The sequence below is a fragment of the Electrona antarctica genome (genome assembly GCF_951216825.1).
Source record: "Electrona antarctica genome assembly, chromosome: 13".
NCBI lineage: Eukaryota > Metazoa > Chordata > Actinopteri > Myctophiformes > Myctophidae > Electrona > Electrona antarctica.
The window spans coordinates 17,634,649-17,659,087 of NC_136794.1; the positions used below are offsets into that span (position 1 = coordinate 17,634,649).

General features: G+C 41.4%; 1 protein-coding gene across 2 annotated transcripts; it reads right to left on the minus strand.

Annotated features, from left to right (window-relative positions):
- Positions 1 to 349: 349 nt before the first annotated feature.
- On the minus strand, positions 350 to 14,858 carry glra2 (glycine receptor, alpha 2; the record flags this gene model as incomplete). Of its 2 annotated transcripts, none has more annotated exons than XM_079518376.1 (9): positions 350 to 693; positions 994 to 1,143; positions 6,807 to 7,021; positions 7,121 to 7,258; positions 7,686 to 7,768; positions 10,134 to 10,357; positions 11,816 to 11,883; positions 14,182 to 14,297; positions 14,773 to 14,858. In XM_079518376.1, 9 exons carry the CDS (start codon positions 14,856 to 14,858, stop codon positions 424 to 426), a joined length of 1,350 nt encoding a protein of 449 aa, XP_079374502.1. In that variant the 3' UTR covers positions 350 to 423. The 2 variants fall into 2 exon arrangements, with proteins under 2 accessions (XP_079374502.1, XP_079374501.1); XM_079518375.1 differs by lacking the exon at positions 11,816 to 11,883 and adding an exon at positions 11,958 to 12,025.
- Positions 14,859 to 24,439: the final 9,581 nt, after the last annotated feature.

The following is a 24,439-nucleotide window of genomic DNA, read 5'->3' on the forward strand; positions in this document are numbered from 1 at the left end:
GTAAGGTTCTGACTGTGCTACCGTTCATATACAAATTCACGGAATGTGTTTCCATTGCTTGGCTGTACAGACGCCAAGGCAGTGATATTTTTCTTTTGAAAATTTGGTCCATCTTTTCCAGCATTTTACTGTGCCTATAGAGAGTTAAGACATTATTTTTTCCAGGCAATATTGTGCAACAGTAGTACAACAAGATACATCTGAGTCTCACCGTCTTTCACTTGATAATCAGAACATGTGCATTTATCTTGTGATTATGCATGAGCATTATACATGATCCCTGCAAGAACACTGGCATTATCACCAGGTTTCATCTCAATGTACAGTCTCACAATGTCACCTCACCACAGCATTTCTCAATCTCAGAAATGAGAAATAACTGAGAAATGTTATTTATGGAAGGTTCAAAACTCACAGGAGCCGTTAAATGCCTTCATGTCTGATGATCTTGTAGGTGATCCAGTAGAATATGTTGAACAAGAGGAATGCCATAGGAAAAGCCGCTCTGGAGATCGTGTCTATCCTCTTGGCTCTGTCTACAAACCTCTTCTTTATGATTTCGATGTCTTTTGCGGTTGGTTGAGGATTAGGAGCTAGGGTAGCATTCTTAACAGCTGTGCCATCTTTCGTCGGCAGACACTGGCTCATGCTGTTGCTAGAGAAGTTAAATCGGCCTTCCTGCATATCGTCATCCTGGACAAAGACACATGCGTGTACAGTGTTCACAAGACATATGTGACTCAGGGGCTTAATTCTGTAACCTGATGATATGACATTCGTCATGGCATATGACGAAGCCCATTGGGCTGTGTCATAAGTGAACACAAATTAATATCTCCACAACAACATGCCCAGACTGAAATGATAAAATATTTAGGTCATATACATTTGTTTAGTCAAATGATCAGCACTTACAGCTACATTGAGTCTGTCCAAAAAATAAACCGGTCACCACCAGGCAGCCACCTTGTAGGGATTTGAACGCTGGCTTACCTTGTCCTTCCTTCTCTGCCTTCGCCTCAAACGAAGGAACTCCTTCTGTTGCCTGGAGACAAAATTAACTCCAGCATATTCCAGCAACGCAGCAAACACAAAGAGCAGACACACAGCCATCCAGATGTCAATGGCTTTCACGTAAGAGACCTGTGAACAAAATGGTTTCCTTTTATTAAATATTCCATACTGACAGAAACGATACATGACTCTTATGCGGTATGAATTCTATAACACATATTTTATTATTTTCTTTCATTTTCTCTGGGGAGTTGTTAACCCATCTAGGCTTTCAAGCACCAATCAATGTGTCCATATATGTATATTGTTTATGTATTTTATTTTATGGTTCGATGTAGGTAATAGGTATGTGTGTATAACTGTGTCCTTTGTTCCACAACGTGTCTGAGCTGAGCTGTCTTTTTCTTTTCTTTTCTTATTGTTTTTTTTACACTTTATTTTACAGTTTTTCATATGACATGTACACATACAAAATACCGAAACATACAAACATATATAAGCCCCCCCCCCCCATCCCCCCTTAGGCTCAAAAAACGAAGCAGTGGGACAATATTACAAGTCAAAACAAGTTAAAACAGGAACATCTCCATTTTCAGACAACATTACCCTAGTCGGACATATGGAACAGTTTAATGAAAGGAAAAGTCTTCAGCACTATGTAACTTTTTAACAACTATATAACACACTATGTCCCACAAAATTATAGTTACATGATGTTTAAGAAATAACAATCATCCTTCCATTTTCGATTAATTGAGTACATGTAAGGATCCCAATGGAAACAAGCCATAGCCTTTCTTGGATTTAAATCCTCTTTGCAGACCTTATATTGAACTGCACTTCTCTAGGCTTTTTTTCTGCAAACTGCTAATAAAGTACCGTATTCAATCAAGTATTCAATCAATCAATCCATACATAGGGGGGTCCCTTCTAGGGGCTTGACTGGGAATGAGTTAGACCATATGCAGACCGTGGCCATCTTGCCATTAAGTAAACTAGACCTGTACGTGCCCGTCGCAGTCGGCCACCGGCCTACTTGGGAACGATGCAACTTGGGAACCTAATGATATACGTTGTCATAGCACCCGTTTTAACTGTCAGCCGGTGTCCCACATGGAGATCTGTGTATGTGCCTGTGTGTGAAGACTGCAAACTGAAAAGTGTAGATGGCAATCAATTCGGCCCACTGGCAGAACCTGATTGGTTGAGCCTCAATTGGCTGAGGCAGAGGCTAGAAATTGCACAGGTGAAAGGAGTTGGCCTCATTAGGCCCACTGGCAGAGCCTGGACCAGGTGAAAGGAGTTGGCCTCATTAGGCCCACTGGCAGAGCCTGACCAGAGCCTTTTGTGGTGGTTCTGGAGAACCGTGGGTCCGTCCGACTCGATACCTGGCACTGCACTCCCTGTGGGGGTGTGGAACGCGTGTGTTGAATGTGAAGTTGGTGGGTCAAACGGTTCTCGAGTTACGTGCATTACAACCGTACACACACATACGCACGCACGCACACACGCACGCATGCACGCAGAGACGTGGCGCATTATAGTAGATGGCAGGGTGGCAACTAGCCGCAATTTGCCATTGACAGCCCATACATCCAAACAGAACGTCAAACTCACCAACATTGCAGCTGTACGAAAAGCTTGAATTATCCTCTTTCTATCTGCAAAGTGTTTGTTTCATAATACTCCATCGTAGACATGTTTTGAGGAATATGAGCTACTTTCTGTCAAGAACTTCCTTGCAGGTGATTATTTTGTGTCAGTGTCACAGTTTGGAAGCGCTTCTATAAACAGCTTTTGTCCCCACACGTCTCAAGATTTGCCATTGATAATGAACGGAGAAATGACGTCAGCATTCCGTTAAATATGACGTAAATTAAACATCAAAACATTAACCGCCATTGACATTGAAGGGAACATTTACGTCATATGTAAACGAGCAAATCTGCTAACCAATCACTGTTTGGATGTTTGGGCTGTCAATGGCAAATTGTGGCTAGATATTAAAAACAATAGATGCCTCATTGGCCGCTGCAGTTCATTGGAGTGACGTGTCTCCATTGAAGGCAGGAAGTCAAGTGGAAGTGCTGAAGGCATTTGCTGAAGGCACACTGTGTCGCTACAGTCACTCATGCAACACTCATCACTCATAGCTTGACAAGTTCCATTCATGCTTCCACTATGCTTCGCAAGGAATTTCGGGAATAATTGCCTTCAATTTTGACACGCGCCCCAGAGCCGGAAAAGGCGTGTACCTTTTTATGTCTATGGGCAGTCACTGCCAATCAAAGCGAAGACTGGCCAATCACAGCGCGTCCTTGCCGGACATGCTTGCAGAGACTCTTGGGTAATGAAGTCATGATGTTGGCTGTCATGTTATTTGTGTCCAAAGTGGCCACTGATACTGATACATACGTAGTGCTGCTTTAATTCAAATGAATTAGGCCTGGTTAAACCACCAAACCCATGCCTACACTTAAAGTTACTAAAAACACCTAGCCTTAACTAAAATGTATCAATTAAACCAAATGTCTGCAAAGGGATATTTCACTTTAAAAAAAAATCTTTTCGTCATTTCATCATCTACTCAGGCTTTTGTGAACACCCCAAACAGTTTTTAAGTTGCTTGATTCAGTAATTAGATATTTGATATTCATTTTAGCTTCCACGCCCCCTTCCTATACAAACCCATTATAACTTAAAACTCCATTTTAACCATGATAGACTCATCAAAAACACCCAACCTATTTTCTGTTGACTGACAATGTCCTTCTAATACTTTAGGGGGCCGTGGTTTGTCATTTACTGTTTTCATTTTTCATTTTGTGAGGAGGAGGAGGAGCTGGAGCTTTTCTAAAATAATTATTAAAAATAAATGAAAACAGTAAATGACAAACCACGGCCCTCACGTATTAGAAGATCAATATCAGTCAACAGAAAAGGTTTAGGTGTTTTTGATGAATCTATCATGGTTAAAATGGAGTTTTAAGTTATAATGAGTTTGTATAGGAAGGGGGCGGGGCAGCTAAAATGAATATCAAATATCTAATTACTGAATCAAGCAACTTAAGAACTGCCCGGGTGTTCACATAAGCCTAGACGTTAAAAAAAAGTTTTTTTTTAAAGTGAAATATCCCTTTAAATATACTAAAAGTGCCCAACCTAACCTTTACTAAGATTAATTAATTAAACCACACCAAACCCATGCATACACAGTAACACACATACTATTATTATCAAGTGCCTAACCTTAAAGGAGCATTCAGTGATTTGGGTGATTTGGAAAACCACCCATTCCGCCCCGGTAACAAAATGTGCACATGCACGCTCTACAGTGGGGGGAAGTGCAACAGGCCAACAGCATGTGCACCAAGGCCCGCCCCCAGTCGATCATGATTGGAGGAAGGCCCCTCTCATCCTGATTGGATGAAGGCTTTGCCACCCGCCACCAAAACTGAAACTAGGGTTTTTTGACCCCAGGGGCTCACTGGGGACAGGGAGGAACTCCTTATATGGTCAGCACACTCTATAGTAGGGAGGATTATCCAGAAAAAAAGAAAAAATAAGTGATATTTGAATTAAGTAAAATCACTGAATATACCTTTAACTACATCAATTGATAATAATGGGTCTTCGGGCTTGACCCCTAATTAATTAAATCAACACCAAACTCATGCCTACACTTAACGATACTAACTCAAATTAATTGATTAATTCAACCACACCAAACCCATGCCATAGAGTTAACCAGCTGTAGCCATTTGATTAGCCCCTGCCCTGACCAATCACATGACCAGTATCTATGAAGTTACTCTACTGCTACATATTTCCTGGCAGTTTTGAACCAAAATATCAGACATCTAAAACCAAATAACCTCTACAGTTATATAACTGCTTAGTTAGGCTTTTTAATCTGCCTTTAGTGTATATGTAAATTAACTTGCTGTGATTTCTAAATTACTATAATTAGGAGCGGTGTTTTCTAACAAGTATGTTTGTTGAAGCTGACAGTAATATCCATGATTGCAGACATATAGGGCACAGCAGGAAATAATTGGTGCCTTATTTGTTGAGGTAATGGACTGGAAACCATAGCTCTAATTTGGACCTTTAGCATTGATTTACATCTCATTCTCCACTCGGGTGGTGGAGTTGAAGATGAAGTTGAAAGGAGCACACATGACATTCCTATTCATCAATGGATGACCTGGGCTTTGTCTTCCCTCATGACAGCTGATTTGCATTGGAAGAAAACAACTTAAAGTCAGCTTTTTGAGAACATGCAAGGCATATTGAGCTTTTGTTTACTTGGGAGGCTTTCAAAGCCAGCTGTTTAAATATTTATTATGTCTTTCATGTGGGACTCTGACCTGGCAAAGCCCTTGAGTGGTCATATTATGTAGGCCGTGGTGTGGGAGAAGTGATTGATCTGCTATAGCTGACGCACAGTGCCTGTAGTACTAGTTCTGTACAGGCCAAAGTCTGCAGGCCAATTTATTATGTGTGGAAATAAGGTACTAATACTATAGTAGTGTAAACTATGCACATAAACCAGCAGCATACAAAATGGAGTATGCTGTGACTTACTAAATTAAAAAAGATTATGAAAAAAAAATGCTTTATGCTTTTTTATTAAATCGACATGGATAGAGGGGGTGCATTTAATGTCTGTGTTGTATCTCTTTCCTTTATACCTGTCACACAATATAACATCATCCTCTGAGAAAAGGCTTTAAATCCATCAATGGGCCTGCCACTTTAGCTCCTTATAAACAACTACACTAGACCGGTGCCCGGCTGTAGAGGACCGAGTCGGTAACGATGGAAGTTGGAGATCAATGCCCCACCTGGCTATGCAATACCTGTTGTACCCGTGTCAGAGTACCTGTTCTGTACCCGTGGCAGAGTAGGCCTACCTGTTCTGTACCCGTGTCAGAGAACCTGTTCTGTACCCGTGGCAGAGAACCTGTTCTGTACCCGTCACAGAGTACCTGTTCTGTACCCGTGGCAGAGTACCTGTTCTGTACCCGTGGCAGAGTACCTGTTCTGTACCCGTGGCAGAGTACCTGTTCTGTACCCGTCACAGAGTACCTGTTCTGTACCCGTCACAGAGTACCTGTTCTGTACCCGTGACAGAGTACCTGTTCTGTACCCGTGGCAGAGTACCTGTTCTGTACCTGTGTCAGAGTACCTGTCATCTGTCTGTGTCCCTTTTATGCCCACATATGAAGATTTCTGTATCTGTCTCCCTGTGTCCCTTTATTCCTATATATGGAGTTCTGTATCAGGCATATCCAAATATGGAGTTCAGTGTTGTGATGTCAGAACAGGCCAGCTCCATATATGGAGCATGGGCATTGGGCAGGGGCCCTGTCTAGAGCCAGGGCAGAGGCCTTTTGTAGCGGTTCTGGACAACCGTGGGTCCAACCGACTCGACACCGGGCACTCCGGGCACTCCCTGTGGAGGTGTGGAACGCATGTGTCGAATTTGAAGTCAGTGGGGCTAACGGTTCTCGAGTTATGTGCATTTCAGCCGTACGTACGTACAGACAGACGTACAGAGACATGGTGCATTTAGAGATAAGATTTCACCCCAGTGTTTAAATTCTGTGCAGCATGTCCTCATATAGGTCTATTTACCATATCCATTCCATCAGTGTAATAGCGACAGATTATCCATGTCTTGTGACATGGGGGAGAGATCGAGGAGCATTTGATCCGAGAGCCCAGCCTATTAGCCTCACTTTGGCACTGACCCTTCAGGCTGTTGACATGAAGACAGAGAGGTTTACCTTTGGAAGGGAAGATCTGGAGCCGGAGCTCTGGGTTGTCATGGTGAGCACGGTAGTGATGCCCAGTGCCACTCTGGCGGGCGCGGCGTCCATGTTAATCCAGAAGGAGACCCAGGAGAGGATGACGATCAGGAGGGAGGGGATGTACATCTGGATCAGGTAGTAGCCCATTTGACGCTCCAGGCGGAATTTCACCTCAATACAGGTGAATTTACCTGGTGAGTGATTTCAACCAGTGCAATTTTAGCAAGACAATTTTTATTTGTGAAAGGCAAGGACGTATACAAGGATATATAGTATGTGTGTTCTCTGACCAGTGTTGTAATGTTTGGTACAGTAGCCCAGCTCCTTCTCATCCCTCATGAGGAACTGAGGTAATGTGAGTCCTTCTGACACCTGCACAGCATCCTTCGCCATCCACTCGAAGATCAAGTCATTCATGGTGTAACCAACTAAAGATGGCAATGGAGAAATGAAAAACAATTATATCAAAGACATACAGTATACAGTTGGGTGCCACCGATATTGTCCCTTATCATTTGACCCATTTAGGCCTGACCTCAAAATTTAAAAAAGTCCTTCTAAATCCTCCAGTTTTCTGAAATAAATATTTTCACGATTTTTCAAAAATAGCAGATCTACAAGCTCATAGTGCGCCACTCGGTGGCGCGCTATGAGCTTGTAGATCTGCTATTTTTCAATAGCTAAATTATAACAGTTTAAAACACCAAAAGGGGTTCCCGCCCAAAATGGGTTAACTGTCCTTTTGCGCAGATCACGCAAACCTCAGCAAAAAGAAAAGGACAATATCGATGGCCTCCAACTGTATACATACAACACATTTCAATTTGGCTAAGAACTGTAAGAAAGGCAGCTTACAGCTTTCCAGTTGCATTGTGCATGTTTGGGTATCCATTGGAAAGTTCTTCAGATCCATTGGACAGGACAGAATGAGAGTCAACCTACGATATATACATAACACAGCAATTGAATTGACGTTGATTTATTTTATTTTATTCAGCACATTTAGACAGACTTGTTTAATGGATTAGGAAATACAGCGTGCTAGACACCTAGACATGGCATTTGCATTCTAGCGCTGCCTCTCGTTTCTTCTTTCAGACAGCTTCTGTCACAGCATGTGGGATTCCCTTCAGCAGGTTCCTATCACACTTTCATTACTGGGACTTATTGTTTCTGAGATGCATTGTGGTCTACTGTCTGCTCGCTCTGTCATCATGTGTCACGTGGATGGGGAAAGTGGCTAACCACCTTTCATTTCTTTGCACCGTTGTCTGTGTCCACACCTGGGCCCCGCTCAGCCAGAAACTGATCTTTAAGTGGACTTACAAATTGATCTGCTTTATACTGGGGCACAGAAATCGAATGCTGTGTGTGACTGAAATTGCATTGAAATGAAATGAAACATATTTTCATATCTTGTTGCACAGATTTGTGATCAAATGTAGGGGCGATTTCGCTAGATGGGGCCCATTGCATCTTTCTGAAGTGAGTATTTTCTTACTGATCCTGTGCAACTACACTGGTATGGATCATGCTGTATGCCGGCACAGATAGAGATTCCATAAATTATAGTATAGATTATTATTATTAATCTTTTAAGAATTTTTACATATTATACTTTTATTATTATACTATTTAGCTCATATCTCTAGTCACGAACCCCATCTCCCAGAATGCCATTGATCTCTAAGAGCCCTGCAAACATACCGACTATATCGAAGCATGTGGGAGAAAGGAGATTAATTAATGTATCACATGCTTTCACCAAACCCTGTGTTAAGTTAACTCTAAACAACAACAACAACAACCACGTACCCTCAGGATTAGTTTACCATCTTGCAGTCTGTGTTCCTTTGTAAAATCTTTACCACGCATGGGAACTGTATTTGGGAGATATAAATGTGCTCATTCGAGGGACTAGAATCTAGGGACTAGATCAATATTGAATTACATTCACTCAAAGCTGCTTGCTTACTCTGGGTAGATAGTCTTTGATGTCTGCAATGAGTAAGAGCAGTGAGCCAATAGCCTGCTGGGTAAGCAGGCATGGAATCAGAGCTCATAATTATCTATTATCTGCTTCAGCTTTTCTTTTCTCAGATATTTTCTTCTTGAGATTTCAGCCTCAAACTCATGCTGTAACAGTTACGGCACGAGTTGGATGCATGTGGCATTACATCTCCATTACTCCACTCTCCTTTCTGTTAAAGCTGCAATGTGGAACTTATTTTAATGAATAAATTGTTATTTTCTTTTAGTTTTTTTTACCAATTTGTATGGTAGAGTATGTTAATACAATAGAACTAGCACATTGCAGTTGGGTGGTCTCCCATCTGTTCCATTGAAAAATATAAACCCTGGTGTCAGGTAGGACACCTACTGGTTGACAGGCAGCACTGCCTGAAGCTCATATATTGTGAAATATCTCTCCTTGCTAAGCAGGGATTCCACCTTGAAGAGCTAAATTTGGTCTCCCATGTGGTTCGAATCCCAGGCAAGGGACGTTACAGAAGGAAGAGACATCGCTGACGTCATGGATATGCCATGACACTTTCATGGGTGGAAAATCTCGCACGGGAAGTGCCATGAATACTTGGCAGTGGATGGAGCCAGCTGGACCAGCTCGTGAACAAACATTATTTCTGAACAATTGCGACCTTTGCCATATAATCGGTTCAGGAATATAAAAGAAGACATATCACAAGTTGTTTTCTAATAACTTGCTTTTTGATGTGCACAGTACACAGAGGATCTAAACAGCGGCAGGTATCGTTTCTGTCTCAGGGGTCTCGCAAGATTTGGCTGCCAGACAGGAAGCGGTGGACAGTCTCCTGATACTTGGTACGTTCAGAAACATATTTTTAGATACCTCTATAAAATTACACAGCAGCATCGACAAGCAACACAGTAGACAATAATGTGTTATATGTCTTCTGTTATTTTCCAGAAGCGATTACTTTACAAAGGTCTCAAGTAATGTAATATTATTACTTTTTCTAAGGAGTAATAAGTGAAGTAAACATATTACTCTCCTAAGTGATATTGCCCAACACTGTTCAGAAATAGTGTTTGTTCATTTGGTCACTGGGCTCTCATTGACTCCAATACATTCCACCGAACTTCCGGGTGTAGTTTGGAATTGTGTGATAGTGAAAATGACGGTGTCTTTACCTTCTTTTTCATATACCTTGATCCCGAGGGTGGGCAAGGACATGAAACTAATGGATTGCGGCTTTAATCTGCAATCCTGTAAAGTCTGTCACGTTTCTTATTAGCATATCATATATCATATATATTTTTTACCTGATACTGTACAGCACAGTCCCGTCCTTGAAGATCCTTAGTAGCTTGTTGTCTGTGGTTACGTCATGGAAGTTGGCGCCCTTCTCATTGGCGAAGAAGAGGTCAGGTTTCCAGATGGAGTCCAACATGGAAGGGTCCAGGTCCAGGGAGGAGTCTGGGTATTTACTGTATGCCAGCCGAGGGTCGTTCCACCCCTGCCGCAGGAAGATGTTCACTCTGTAGTCCTACGGAGGTGACAAGTACACATTTACATACTTACACACTACACTGTAAAAAGCTCACTTTTAAGTTAACTCTGAGGGTATAAATGGAACCAAATGGTCCATTTGTATACTCAGAGTTAAATTAGCACTGCGGATTTTGCTTTGTGCCCAGCTTTGATGTATGAAACATGAATGTCATTAATTATGGTAGGTGAACTACTGTAGTTATCATTGCTATTCTTAGATAATTCTTTATAATTGCAAAACTGCCTTGTGCATTTTCATTTGTATGCGTTACACACTGCATCAGTACATACCATAAGCATAATTTTGTGTGTGTGTGTGTGTGTGTGTGTGTGTGTGTGTGTGTGTGTGTGTGTGTGTGTGTGTGTGTGTGTGTGTGTGTGTGTGTGTGTGTGTGTGTGTGTGTGTGTGTGTGTGTGTGTGTGTGTGTTCCAATAAATGTTTGCACATGATCAAACATAAAAGTATGGATGATGAGCAGTATATGAGTTTGAAGCAATTCATAGCAAACGATACCATCATCTAAATCCCCCAAAGTACCCATACAGGCATAATTTATTTAAATTGTGTTGAAAGGAGGAGGAAAGTTTGAAATATACTGAATGTACAAAAACTTTCTCAGTATCCAATAATCATTAAGAGCCATGATGGTAGATAGATGATGTGTCCAGTAAGCAATGGTTTACAAAGAAAATCCACTGAAGTTAGTTGCATTGCATTCAGAAGCCGATTGATTGACTTGACATGATTATGAGATGTCTTCATCTTGTTTGATATTAGTAGTTCCAAATGTTACAAAGTACAAACCTAAAAGGGGTTTTGTCTAAAAGCTGTGGCAGTGCTATGAAAAATAAGTCTTGTGCAACCAGATTCCATCCCATCGTGATCCAAGCATATTTTATCATCAGAACAACTAATTATGTATTCTTCAGTGGCTTCTGAACAAGCTCAAGTGAAGAATGCCAGGTTTGATGTTGTTTACCCCTTGAGCAGATAGTTGGGTGTCTTCGGACATGACGCTGATCAATCTGTTTGACACTCAAGACGTATGCCCCCCCATACCAAGGGTATTGGCTTTACTTAAATTGAGTGCTGGCAGTGTTTGTGTGGATTATTAAATCGGCTTTAGGTATCACAGGAATCATGATTCTCAGTTGTAATACAAGGTTCAGGTATAGCGCCACAATATGTGACTATTGGAGCCGGCAATAGACTTCTGGATGATCAAAATCATATGAGTACAATTTGAAATTGGACATGAAACATTTGATTGTGGAAAATGAACTGCATGATTCAGCCTTAACTCTGTATGATCAAAATCATATGAGTACAATTTGAAATTGGACATGAAACATTTGATTGTGGAAAATGAACTGCATGATTCAGCCTTAACTCCAGAGCAGAGAGCAAGGGTGGAAGACATGGATGGCCGAGCTCAGTGGATGCTCAACTCACCATGGTAGTTTCTGCTATAGAACCAAAGCTGTTGATAAATATGTTGCAGGTAACATTAACGGGTGGACCTGCAAGTTGAGGGACAGATAACATAACATATGATCAAGGGCAAGAATCGATCAGAAAAGACTGGAGGACTCACCATAGTTGTCTCTGTGACAGAGCCGAAACTGTTGATAAAAATATTGCATGTAACGTTTACTGGGGGACCTGCAAAATGGAATAAAATGACATGACAGGGAAAATGACATGACAGGGAAAAAAGCCAAGCATTCTTACTTCCATATCTCTAGTACGAACTGTGTCTGGGTAGGTGGTGAAAGGAATAATGTTCTGCTGGGTTCAACTTGCTGCTTCATACTGCATAGTGTTTTTCCTGAAAATACTGCTTCAAGAAGCAGTATCTTTCATGAAGGCACTGAACATGCATGGTAATACTTTGTTTTATTTCACCAGGTGCAGAGTGATATGACCACACCCATGCCCCTGTCTTTGGACAGAAAAACAAAGTCAGATGTTATCTGGATGCAATTATTAAATGGTATCGTTAATAAAGCATAGTGTAACAGACTTTTGCTGGTTATAGTTAAGACAGTTGAATCCAGATAAAATGTAAAAAATAATCTTTCTGAAAGACTGAGTATAATAACATGTATGTCTGATGATATACATGTTCATGGCTTCATCTGTAGTTAATCTAAAGAAAACTTTCTGCAATTTTAAATATCATATTGCTCCCTCCGAGGCACATAAAGATGAATAAAGCATGAATGGCAATGTTAAACAAATTGTACCCATATCAAATCGTAAAACTTGAGTCTTGAGTTTAAAAAATAAAGCTTTCTGTCGAATCTCTCATACCGCAGTGTCATTTTTACTCCAGACAATCCAGTCTTCTGAAGTGAAATCTCGTGCTAAGACGTGACAGTTTATACCATTTAAAAAAAGCATACAGCATACTGTAAGCATACAGCCCTCCCCTGCACTTATCAATATTGCATGAAACTTGGTATTAACATTTGCTTCGGTTTTGTCGTCAGGCCATTTAACAGTAGTAGCAGAAAAGGCTGGTTTCTCCTCACAACAAACTCAGCAAGTAAATCTAGGTCAGGCTTACAGTTCAACACTTCAAGTGCGACTAATGACTTCTGAACCAAAATCATATATACGTGGATGTGTGTGTGTGTGTGTCCGTCTGTCCCTCTGTCTGTCCGTCTGTCCGTCTGTCTGTCTGTCTGTCTGTCTGTCTGTCTGTCTGTCTGTCTGTCTGTCTGTCTGTCTGTCTGTCTGTCTGTCTGTCTGTCTGTCTGTCTGTCTGTCTATCCGTCCGTCTGTTTGTCTGTCTGTGTCTGTGTGCGAGTGAGCGAGCAAGCACATGTATAACGAAGATAAAGCAGAGAGAGATAGTGAAACAGGATTATAGGAGCTCTTAAATCTTGGAGAATAGCTATTAAAACAGCAACACTACTAAAATCGTGTATTGTGCCAGACTGTTTTTATAATCCACATCTTCTCCTCTTTACTGGCTAGAAACATTTGTTGCTGTAACATCTTTTGCTGAAAATCACAGCTAGCTTATAAAACATGCCTTCCTCTCACAGCAATTCAGTCACTATAAGATTGTGTCTTATAGCCTATAAGAATATCTGGAATGTCTGTTTTTGTTTCACAGCCGAGTTGTGCTGATCAATCACTGTATCTGTCCCCCACAATCCTTCTCCCTGTTATGTCCCAGTATACTCTTACATCCACAATCCCAGCCCATCTGACCTATAGTGTGGAGTAGGTGGGCTTGAGCCGGGCCTGGGTCCCCATTCTACTCCCCCTCCTTACTCAGCTCCATTCCAATGACAGATGTTGTGTCTCTCCTCAGCATCACAATACAGGAAGCCAGGAGCCTGCAGCTTAGCCGGGGGGACCCCATCCATCATTTTGCCTGTCATTTGGAAGCCTTGTCTGCTGCTAGTGTTAATCTGCACATGTAGTTCATTGTGTTGTTTTGATGTCTTCTTTCACGGTTTCAAAATTGATTTATTTTTTGGGGGGTGCATGGTGGAGGGTGGAGTCTATCTGACATCGAAAGGGAAAACCCTATATATGTGGATGTGTTAAATGTCATAATAACCTGTTGTTGCCAGGTGCCACACTATTTTTGACGGTTTAGATTGATTGTCCATACATTCTGAGAATGGTTAATGGGATGATTATGTTGTTACCTTCTATGCTGATTAGCAACGATTTTATAATCATATGACTGGGAGCCTTCTGCCATTCACTAGTCAAAAAACAATTATTTTGAAGATGTATTGACAACTCGAGTCCATAATTATTTTTGCTTATAGAAAATAATTATTTGAAAAACAAACCTTTGAAAAATGGTCTTATTCGTGCGTCATAACCAGATGTTCGACCCATTAGTGAATCCAGAAAGTCTGATGGAGACTGGCTTACGGGTCTGGAGGACTCGTTGGCATCCACAACCCTGAAATAAAATGAACCGATCAGGCACGATCAATAGTAATGGCGTAATATGACAATGTCGCCCTCGCGCGATGTAACCCACCTACACCCACAGTTCAAACGAGTAAAGGCTCAGGCTCAATATAGCTGTCACGATGTGTACAGCTATACTGAGAGCATTAGCCTACACACTTGCTTACTACTCTGCAGGGTAATGGACACATATACTTTGGAAAACTACAACACGCGTTAAACGCATGTACTCTCCAAAGTCTCCATCTTATTATCCATAAAAAACACCCTCCAAAATGATTATGTATATCGGCTACATATATTGCATATAGGTCTACTACAAGCTATACTAGTCAAATTCGTGCAATTTAGCCTATGGCGTAGTAAGATATTATTTCTAATGTTATCTCATTCAAACTTGGAACAGTTCTTTTATTTTAGGTTATAACAAATCTGAATGTAAAGTGGTATATTAAAAAACCCACCTGAAGTTGTTGGTCTCCATAAAACATACAAATAAAGCTGTCAAGACTCCTATAAAGGACCGATTCATTCCTCTTGGTTTTCTCATGTGTGCACTTTTTTATTTCTTCCATATATTTACGTTGGTCAAACACATAATCCAAACAGGAATGTCGCTTTCTTCCTCACCAAATGAGTGTTTGGGTATCCTCGTGTCATACAAAATCCACATTCCAGTATGTAGCAAAGGATCATAGTTTAGTTTCATGAAACTCTGATTCCTAAACGCAGCTTTCTTGAGAAAATGTAAAGAAACATCAATTGTGCGCGGCGTCGAAACGCTCAATCTTCAAAATGCATCATTGATTGGAGCTTCTGCTTGGCGTTCGCTGTAAAGGTTGGTTCTGTGAAGAGACAGTTGTTGAGCTGTGTCATTGGTCACGAAGTGAAGACTTGCTCAGGTAAGCGGACCATCCTCTGTTGAGGAATGGGAGTGGAATGCCCTTTTTTCCATTTCAGCACTTGGACAGCTCGTGGTTCCTTTACGCGCAAGCGCAACGCTTAAAACTGGAGGACGTGAGTCGATTTTCAATAAGTCCGATACACGAGGAGGACAATCCGTTCCAAACACTTCAAACTTTGTTTCCTAATAATGTGAACTAAAATGTCTATAGGCTATAGTATACGCTGTATGTGGCCGAGCTTTGCACTGAGTCTATGTGCTGATTCGGAAACTCCCAGTGCGCGCAGCTGCGCGTCATGAGTATATCAATAAGCATCTGTTACGAGGGTTGTTCGATGCTTCAAAAATGCCTTTTCACACTTCACAAGTTAATGTATGATGTAAGCGATGTGCCATAATTGAAGCATGTGCCTTGCATTGAAGAGAATGCAAGCTTGTATTGCAACCCCACACACATGTGAATTGTGAACTCCAATTGCATGCCTTTATAATAATGGGCAATTGTGAAGTTTGGTCTAGTGCAATTTATGTGGATGAAAAATAATATATATATATATTTGCAAACAACTGTATAGCAAAGATTAAAAGGTTGGTTTTCAGATGAGTTATTCCAAATTTTGACTCAGTTTAGCTGCATATGCTCTTTTTGAGGGCCCTCCTATGTCCAGCTTTGAGGGTATGTGCACAAACAAACATTGAATGCGTTGACAATGAATGGCCAGCTTTGAGTGTTTGTGTAAACACAAACATTGTGTAAACGCTAGACATTGAAGGCGAAAGGTGAGGATGCAAATTGTGATTGGCCGGAATGAGATGATTTATGATGATAAAAGCGCCCCTCACTCCACATGGGTGTGATTTTTATTCACACCCTTTGTTTGGAACAAGCTCAGCCTCCCTCAGATATGAATAGTGTAAACAAATGACAACACCAGCAAGAAGCTGCTGGGAATGTATTTGGTACCCTGGTTGCCCTGGAAACAGATTTCGAGGCACATCATTGGAGATGCTAAAAGGTTGGACTCCCAGAGTGAGACGGTGGAGACTGACAGACACAAACACAGACAGTGAGATTAGGGTGGAGGGGGGCTTTTACAGGGTCCCTCTTTGTCAAAGGAGGGTAACTGGGTAACAATAGAGAAGTTCAGCATGCTGCCACACAAATTTGGCAGCCCCCGAAAAATCTATATTTGTCAAAAGTATTTGTTTTAGGTTGTGAAATTCTGGACAATATGCGCTAACTGACCTGGCTGTGTAAAGCCTGTGTGTGGGCTGAAAGTGTCTCATCGACCAGAGGCGTGAATGACTCATTCCACATGAACACACATGCAGGCATGTGTTGCGGAGGGAACAGCAAGTCTTTCATTCACACCAAGCCAACCATAGGCATTATGTTGTGAGATTACTCCCAGCGCATCATATGGCTGAATACTGTGATACGCTCTGGGCTATGTTACACTTCAGTCTGACAGGTTCTCCAGACCAGCTGACATATTAAGACATGGGCTGTCCCCGTCTAAGGAGGACATAATCTAAGAGTACTGATCCGGCCACCCCCACGCCCCACCCCCGTTATGATATTACTGAAATTATAACCTGTCACATTTGATCTCATGGTAGATGTTTGGCTTGATCTGGTGTGGGCCTTAGAACATGATGTGAGACCTCTGGGGTCATGGGTTGCCTGCGTTGTTCCCTAAATGCTGAATGCATTATGCTACATGATCCATCACCAATATGCAAATATTTGGCAGTATTTATTGTATTTTTATTTTATTTTTATTTTTATGGAGACCCACAATTACCTTTATGTCACAATTGATCATATAATAATAGTCAGACTCTGTTTTGGGCACATTATGAACTTGAACTAATGTGTGTCTCTTATCCCTGCAGAGGGTTGATCCAAGACAAAAGATTATAATTCTGCATATTTTATGGAGTATGGAGTTCACTTCAATCAAATCTGTTTTGGCAAGGATGAAGATTCTATTCAGCCCTCAAGTGATTTACATTCCATCTCAAATGACAGCTGCAGTTGTCTGGTCTGTGGACGGTACGACAACCAACCTAGGTTTCAACTGGCCATTAGTCTCCATAAGAAAAGACCTTGTGGCCAGGTGGGTCACATAATTAGAGGAGGAAAGTCAATTCTCGATGTCACCAAGAGACGTGTAGCTTATCCCTCTTTGAGAAAGGAAGAATAAAACGGAATAATCCCTTTGACAAGAGCTGTCTGTTTCATTCATCGAGCAGTTTCCACTGCCATTAAAAGTAAAAGCTCAAGACAAGGCAAGGCGCTGTTTTAGAGCTGCCCACATACAGCTAAGACTGGCTGCTATTGCCTGCGAGTCTGCAGGGAATTAAGGGTTTTATATCATCTGGTTTATAGTGCGATCCACGAAGAGCCTCTGTTGTCTAAATGGATCCATTTATAACCTTCAAACACAAACAAAAGGTTTCAAGTTTTTTAATCAGTTCAATGGAATATTTCCCTATATGATATGATCACTGATAATGATATGATATCATTGATAATGATATCATATTGATGTTGTTTTATAGTTAAGTTGTTATTTGATTGGGTCTACAGTATGTACGTATCAAGTGGGGCAAGAGGCAGTAGAAGGCATGCAGAGAAGACTTTTATTGAAGAGAATGTGTTTTAAAGCCATATAGCCATGCTGAAAGATTCTTTAGTCCCCGTAGTCTGGGTAGAGAGCTCTCATCGATCCCTTTCGATAACCAGAGAGGTCTGCATGCGCTTGGTGGAGAGGACACTTCACCTGGAAACAACAAGCAGGCTTCATCTATATCCTGATGTTCGTGTGCACTGGACTGGAGAGAATCAAACATGGAGCAGGATCCATTGCAGCATTGATTCCTTGTATCTTTATCCCACTTAATGACTTTTCCACTCTATAATTCACCTCATGGATAACATCCAATTCCAATGCACAGTATCAGAATGGGGGAAGGAAAGTGACTTGTGAGTGCAGTGAAGTTGAGATGTCGTAACCATGCAGGTGCAACATAGAGAAAATAATGTAAAGGATGGATCTGATGACTGAACCCCTGTTTAGAGAGGAAGGATTTGTGAATTCACCAAACACACAACAATCCATGCAATTATCATAATCCTCCCCCTCCACACAATAAAATGAAGCTATTTTGAGAGTCCTATACCAGAAGGCCGCAGGATAATGATAAATGCAAATACATAAGCACATGTACAGTTTCGTGGTCTCAGCATGGACATAAGGCCATGTGTTGGAAAGACTGTACTGGATGCATATGACATAGTCAGAGGCTTTGGTGCCATGGGTTATTCACTAGCCTCGAAGCCTGGGAGGTCGCTGCTCCTCGGGTCATCTCATCCCTAAAGGACAGGTGAAGAAGAGAGCGGTGGTCTTCACTGGAACTTGCCTGTCAATCATAGCTCTCTTCCATCAGTGGGAACGGCCGGATAGTCACTGAGCCTTTCTCCACCAGTGAGCACTGAGACCTCATTGATTCCCCCCCTACTCCCCAAGTCTGGAGTCTCATACATGCTCCATACAGTCTCTCTGTCTTTATAGGCCACTACTGTCTTATGATGAAGTATAAATCATAGTTTCAATCTGTGCACAGTGAAATGGCTGCATGTGATGATATCAGATATGGGGCTTGTTCAGACTGTTCAATATATTCATGTTGAATAACAAGTGAATAACAAATAACTCTTTATACGAATCAGTGGCCACAGCTTACTGTTGTAGTGACTCCATCACATCTTCTGATAGGGCTGCATGTCCTGTTGCTTCTTCGGCCGCGTATCGTGCAATTTCTGTGCAGTCACCCAGACCTAAACAATACACATACTCTTTTCCCTGGCCGGTTTCTGCTCAACATTGACACTGACTCACAATTTATCTATTTCTGGCTGGCAGGCTTGTCTCACTGAGCAATGGCACTGGAGCTGTGCAGCTGTCAAAGGGATGAAAGAATAGATTGAAGATTGAACACAATTCCAATTGCTTAACTTGTTTACATCAGTTTTCCCCTCAGTGGAGCTTAGCCGTATGTTATAGGACCAATTACCCATAAGAAGGACAGTGACAGAGAGACAACATTTTATTCCCCTGCTTTTTAAGATATTTATAGCAAAACTAATCCTTCATATGCAGCATCTTGTGTTGAATATTAATGTGTGTTGATATTCCAACCTAATGCAACCTCGTATTTCTCAACTCTGGTTGGAAAATCCCTATATGAGCGTTGCTAGCTGATGCAACTGAATGTTCCTATCCGAACAGGTCTGGGAGAAGGTAACAGGGAAACTTCCTCCCTTCATAACTGCTGTCATTTTTATACAGGAGAAGTGGGTCATAAAAACCACTGAGTATGTATCCTAAGTAGGCTATACTGATTAAGGCACACCGTAAACAGATAAAATAGAACATGATGCGCTTGCACAAAACACGCTTTCATAAAAGTGATTAGCATGCACACTGTCAAATATGTGAACATATCTAAAGATGACTGACTGTCACCCGCTGAACATGACCACACACAGATATTTTCCGATTATGCATTGTGCATATAGACCCATGTGCATCAATTTATCTACAAATATATGAATAGATGTTATAAAACATGCTGTTGTTATAATGTTATAATAATACATGAACAGTTGACATTTAAACAAAATTAAATTAAATGTCGTTATTGTCGTCATTTTGTCCATGCCTCTGTGTGGTGTTGTTGTTGTTATAAACAATAATGTATGTTTTGTAATTAACTGTTACCGCCACCTCCTCCTTTGAAACATGATAATTAATTTAAGGTGGATGTGAAAAGCTTAGTCTGGCTGCTGTGTAATGAATTTTGCTCGCTTTGCATGCTGCGTTTTCCTCTTTCGCTCTAGGGCACACATTGCACAATGTGTTGTGTTTTTCTTACTGGTTTATTGAAGATCAAAGGTCAAGGCTTGGACAAGGACGAAACTGTGAAATTGTCTAACACTTAGAAATATTTTTTTTTTAAAAGAATAGGCCTGCTAATATGAGAAATTGTGTGAAAATGTGTTTTGGAATGGACAAGACTATCGTCTGGTAGCATTGGAACCAATAAACACACAAAAAAGGTTGTTGTTTTAACCCCCTTCTAACCCTTGCACTGTTTATGAAAGGAAATGCAATTAATCAATGCACCATTCTATTTACCTGTATGGAAGTAGATAACATAGAATGTTGGAAACTAGGCGCAACTGGGTGCTGCATTTTAGGTGCTGCTTAAAATAGGTGAGCTTGCGAGCCTCCCGCAACATCAATTAATGAAAATAAGATGGAAAAAACGCCATCTAACCTTAACCCTTATGAATAGATCTTTTCAATCCAGAGGCGGTGTCAGAATGTTACAGTAGCTGACCCGTGGATACGGCTTACATGTGTGTGGGTGTGTAAGATGACCCAGTGATGTGGTTTGGTCAGTGATTTTTGACAGCTCATTGGCAACCTCGGTCCCTGTGGAGCCGTCCGTCCTTATTAAAGCAGAGTTTCCCCGCATCCCCTTCACAGGCCTGTGACCAGCCTGTGGTCAGTGCATATGAATAATGGAATAACATCTATTTATTACACACTTTTCTTTCATTTGGCTACTATGGTATCTTACTACAACTAAAAATGTACCTCACATGACCTTGTTGCTCACCAGAAGGCATATTCCTTCAGCTATATGACATGTGTCTGACGAATGTTTCAGTGTGGTGCGCATTCTTACTGTAAGTTCCACATAATGTTTTGCATTCTTATATTTCCCTAACATGACAAGAAAATGTCCAATTTAAAATGTACAATGATGAATGCTATTTAATCAGTGAGTACTGTCACATCCCTCTTAAAGACACATTTTATAATTGCCTCTTTCGCAGTTTGCATGCACACTTGCACAGCATGAAATTTACACAATGATCAATTAAAAGGGTTATTATAATCACACATTTAGATGAGGACTATAGAAAAGAGGAATGATGCCAGAAACTGTTCATATTATCTTATACCTTTGAGTCAAAACTACAATCTTGTCCTACATAACTTGAGCTTAAAGAGGTAATTAATGGACATCAAAACCAAACTGCCAGGTTGAAAAGAGATGTGCATTTGGGAAGGAATCACAACAATTATAATGATAATGGGTCATATAGTAGAATTACTGGCAAAAGGAACCTATATGTAGGCCAGTCAATCTAAGCTAAAAAGGGGGGTAAATTCAGCTATAGCTACTTGCCCAAATCTCATCACATTTGTGAAGACGACTATGGCTGTTTTTTGAGTGTTTTTCGTGCAAAACGAATGCTTGCAATTGATTCAGAATCACGAATGACCCCTAGTTTGACATGTCATATGCTACTAACTATAAATGCAGTTCGCCCCACCGACTTCAAATTCGACACACGCGTTCCACCACCCCACCACAGGGGGTGCAATGCCCGGTGTCGAGTCGGCCCATGCCCATGGTCCATATATGGACTGGAGCTGGCCTGACCTCACAACACTCCATGTTTGGACATGCCTGACACAGAACTCCATGAGTCTCTGTCTGTGTGTGTGTGCGTGTACTGTTGTAATCCACTAGAGAACCTTTCGCCCCATCAACTTCAAATTCGACACACGCGGTCCACACCACCACAGGGAGTGCAGTGCCCGGTGTCGAGTCGGTCGGATACACGGTTGTCCAGAACCGCCCCAAAAAGGCCTCTGCCCGGGCTCTGGACCGGGTTCCTGCGCCCAGGCATGCCTGACACAGAACTCATTATAATAAAGGTACACAGAGAGACAGATACAGAAATCTCCTGTTCTGACATCACAATGTCTGACAAAGAACTCCAGAACTCCATTTATGGTTATGAAAAGAAATTTGACACACGCGTTCCACATTCGACACAGTGCTGTGCCCACGGGCACAGTGCCCACGGGCACTGTCCACTAGTAATTCAAATTTGATATATTTTCCTTATATAGGTTTTCAAAGTTCAACCTCTGAATTTACCATGATCCACAATTTATATAATAATCCATTTTAATATGTTATTTGGATGACCCTAAGGATCATAAAAAACCTTGAACGATTACTATTGCAATTTCTAATGTGTCAAATCTTAAGCCCTAACCACACCAAAGGGTCGCCATGCAACTCCTTGCAACATGCAACTACTTGCAACCATTATTCCCAATGGCAGTTGCAAGGAGTTGGTGTGGTTTGTTTTGGTGCAAGGAGTTGCGAGAAGTTGAAAGGAGTTGCAGCTGGTGTGGTTTGGGCCTTAGATTGACTGGCCTATGAGGTATCCATGTTTTGCCATTGTGCCAATTAAATCCACATGCATTATTAGAGAAGAATGAGAAGTAATGAATAGTTAGTTAGCCTTTCTAATTATACAATTTGGTCAACAAGGTCAACTTAAAAAATGTATTTGCTTTCTAAATATTGTACTCACCAGCTCACATGCGCACACATTCAACAGCTCTCTGACACTGCCAGACAAAATCATGGGCAGAGAATGAGAAGAACACACACACACACGCACGCGCACACGCACACGCACACGCACTTGCACACACACACACACACACACACACACACACACACACACACACACACACACACACACACACACACTAACACACACACACACACACACACACACACACACACACACACACACACACACAAAAGAAAATGAAAAAATATTTTTGCAACACCACATTTGGTATGTTTATAGTGTAATCGAGAAAAATATGGGGGCAACCATGTTGATATCTATGAATCTATGAAAAAAGAAGCTTGTCTCGTTATTTCTTAACGAGGTAAGAAATACAATGCTTTTTTTGCCTGCCTTAATTTTGATTCCACCTGTTACAATGTCCCATGGTTGCACGACACTCACCAGTCTACCGTTATCACTTTGGAAGCATTTTTAGAACACCACAGGGCAGTAAACACAGTTTCCATGGAAACATCACCGAGACACACACATTGATAAGCGGATTGGTGCAGCTGTACTTCTCCGATGACGAATGAAACCTCAAAAGCTGAGAGGGTTTCAGCCGGCGAACGCAATTAAAAACTGCCAATGAATTCTGGGAGCACCATCCACCCATATAGAGGAATCTGTTTGATTTTTCATTATGAAACAGATAATAAACAGCTATTATGTGGCCGGTTTTTCCCAAAAGCCCTATTGCTCGTTCACCCACCTGCTTGCCTCCCAGCTAGTGGTGGACAGTAATGAAGTACATTTATTTGAGTAACTTACTCCTTTTTGGAGTATCTGTACTCTATGTGAGTATTTGTATTTTTGGATACTTTCACTCCACTACGTTTCAAAGACAAATATTGTACTTTTGACTCCACTACATTTCTAGAAAGGAAACAAGTACAAGCCCCATTTCAAATATAGTGAAAATAGCTGATCTACAAGATCACAGCGCTTTACATTGCAAAGCGTTGTGAGTTTGTATTTTGAACACTTTAAGTACTCCAGTACTTTAACTCAAGTAAAAATTTGACAGAGCAACTTTCATTTGCAATTGAGTAATATTTGACCAAGAGTATACGACTCAAGTACTGGCGTTGAGTTCTTTGTCCACCCAGTCGAGTGCCTGCCTGTCGGTCTCACAGCAGTCTGAGCACCAAATTCCAATTAGTTTTTACTTTAGAAATTGATGTATTGACTTGCCACAGCTGCTCTCGTCAATTAGGGGAAGAATAATCAGATACAGTTTAATTTGGCAAAAATCAATAGTAGCAGGTGAAAGAGAGACAAACCTTAGATTTTTTGCCCTGCCTTACAGAACCACATACATACCATGTCATTTAAGCGTTTGCAATCTACTCTCTAGTCATGGTGCTGTGGGGGAGAGGAGAGCGGGCTTAGTATCCCATTGGCCGTGGGGCTTAGTGTCCCATATTGGCCGTATAGGGATAGTGTCCCATTGGCTTAGAGGCCAGCCAATCATGAAAATCTCACCACAAGACCACGTGACCAGACTAGAAAGTCAGATCATTGATCAGCTCTGCAAGCTGATAAAAATGTACTAATTGAAAAATAAATAAGTAAGGGGGCACGGTGGCACAGAAGGTAGTGCTGTCGCCTCACAGCTAGAAGGTCCTGGGTTCGATTCCCGCTGGGGACGCTGTGGGCACTGGGGGCGTGTTCTCTCCTCCGCGTCATCAGTGCCCATACCCGA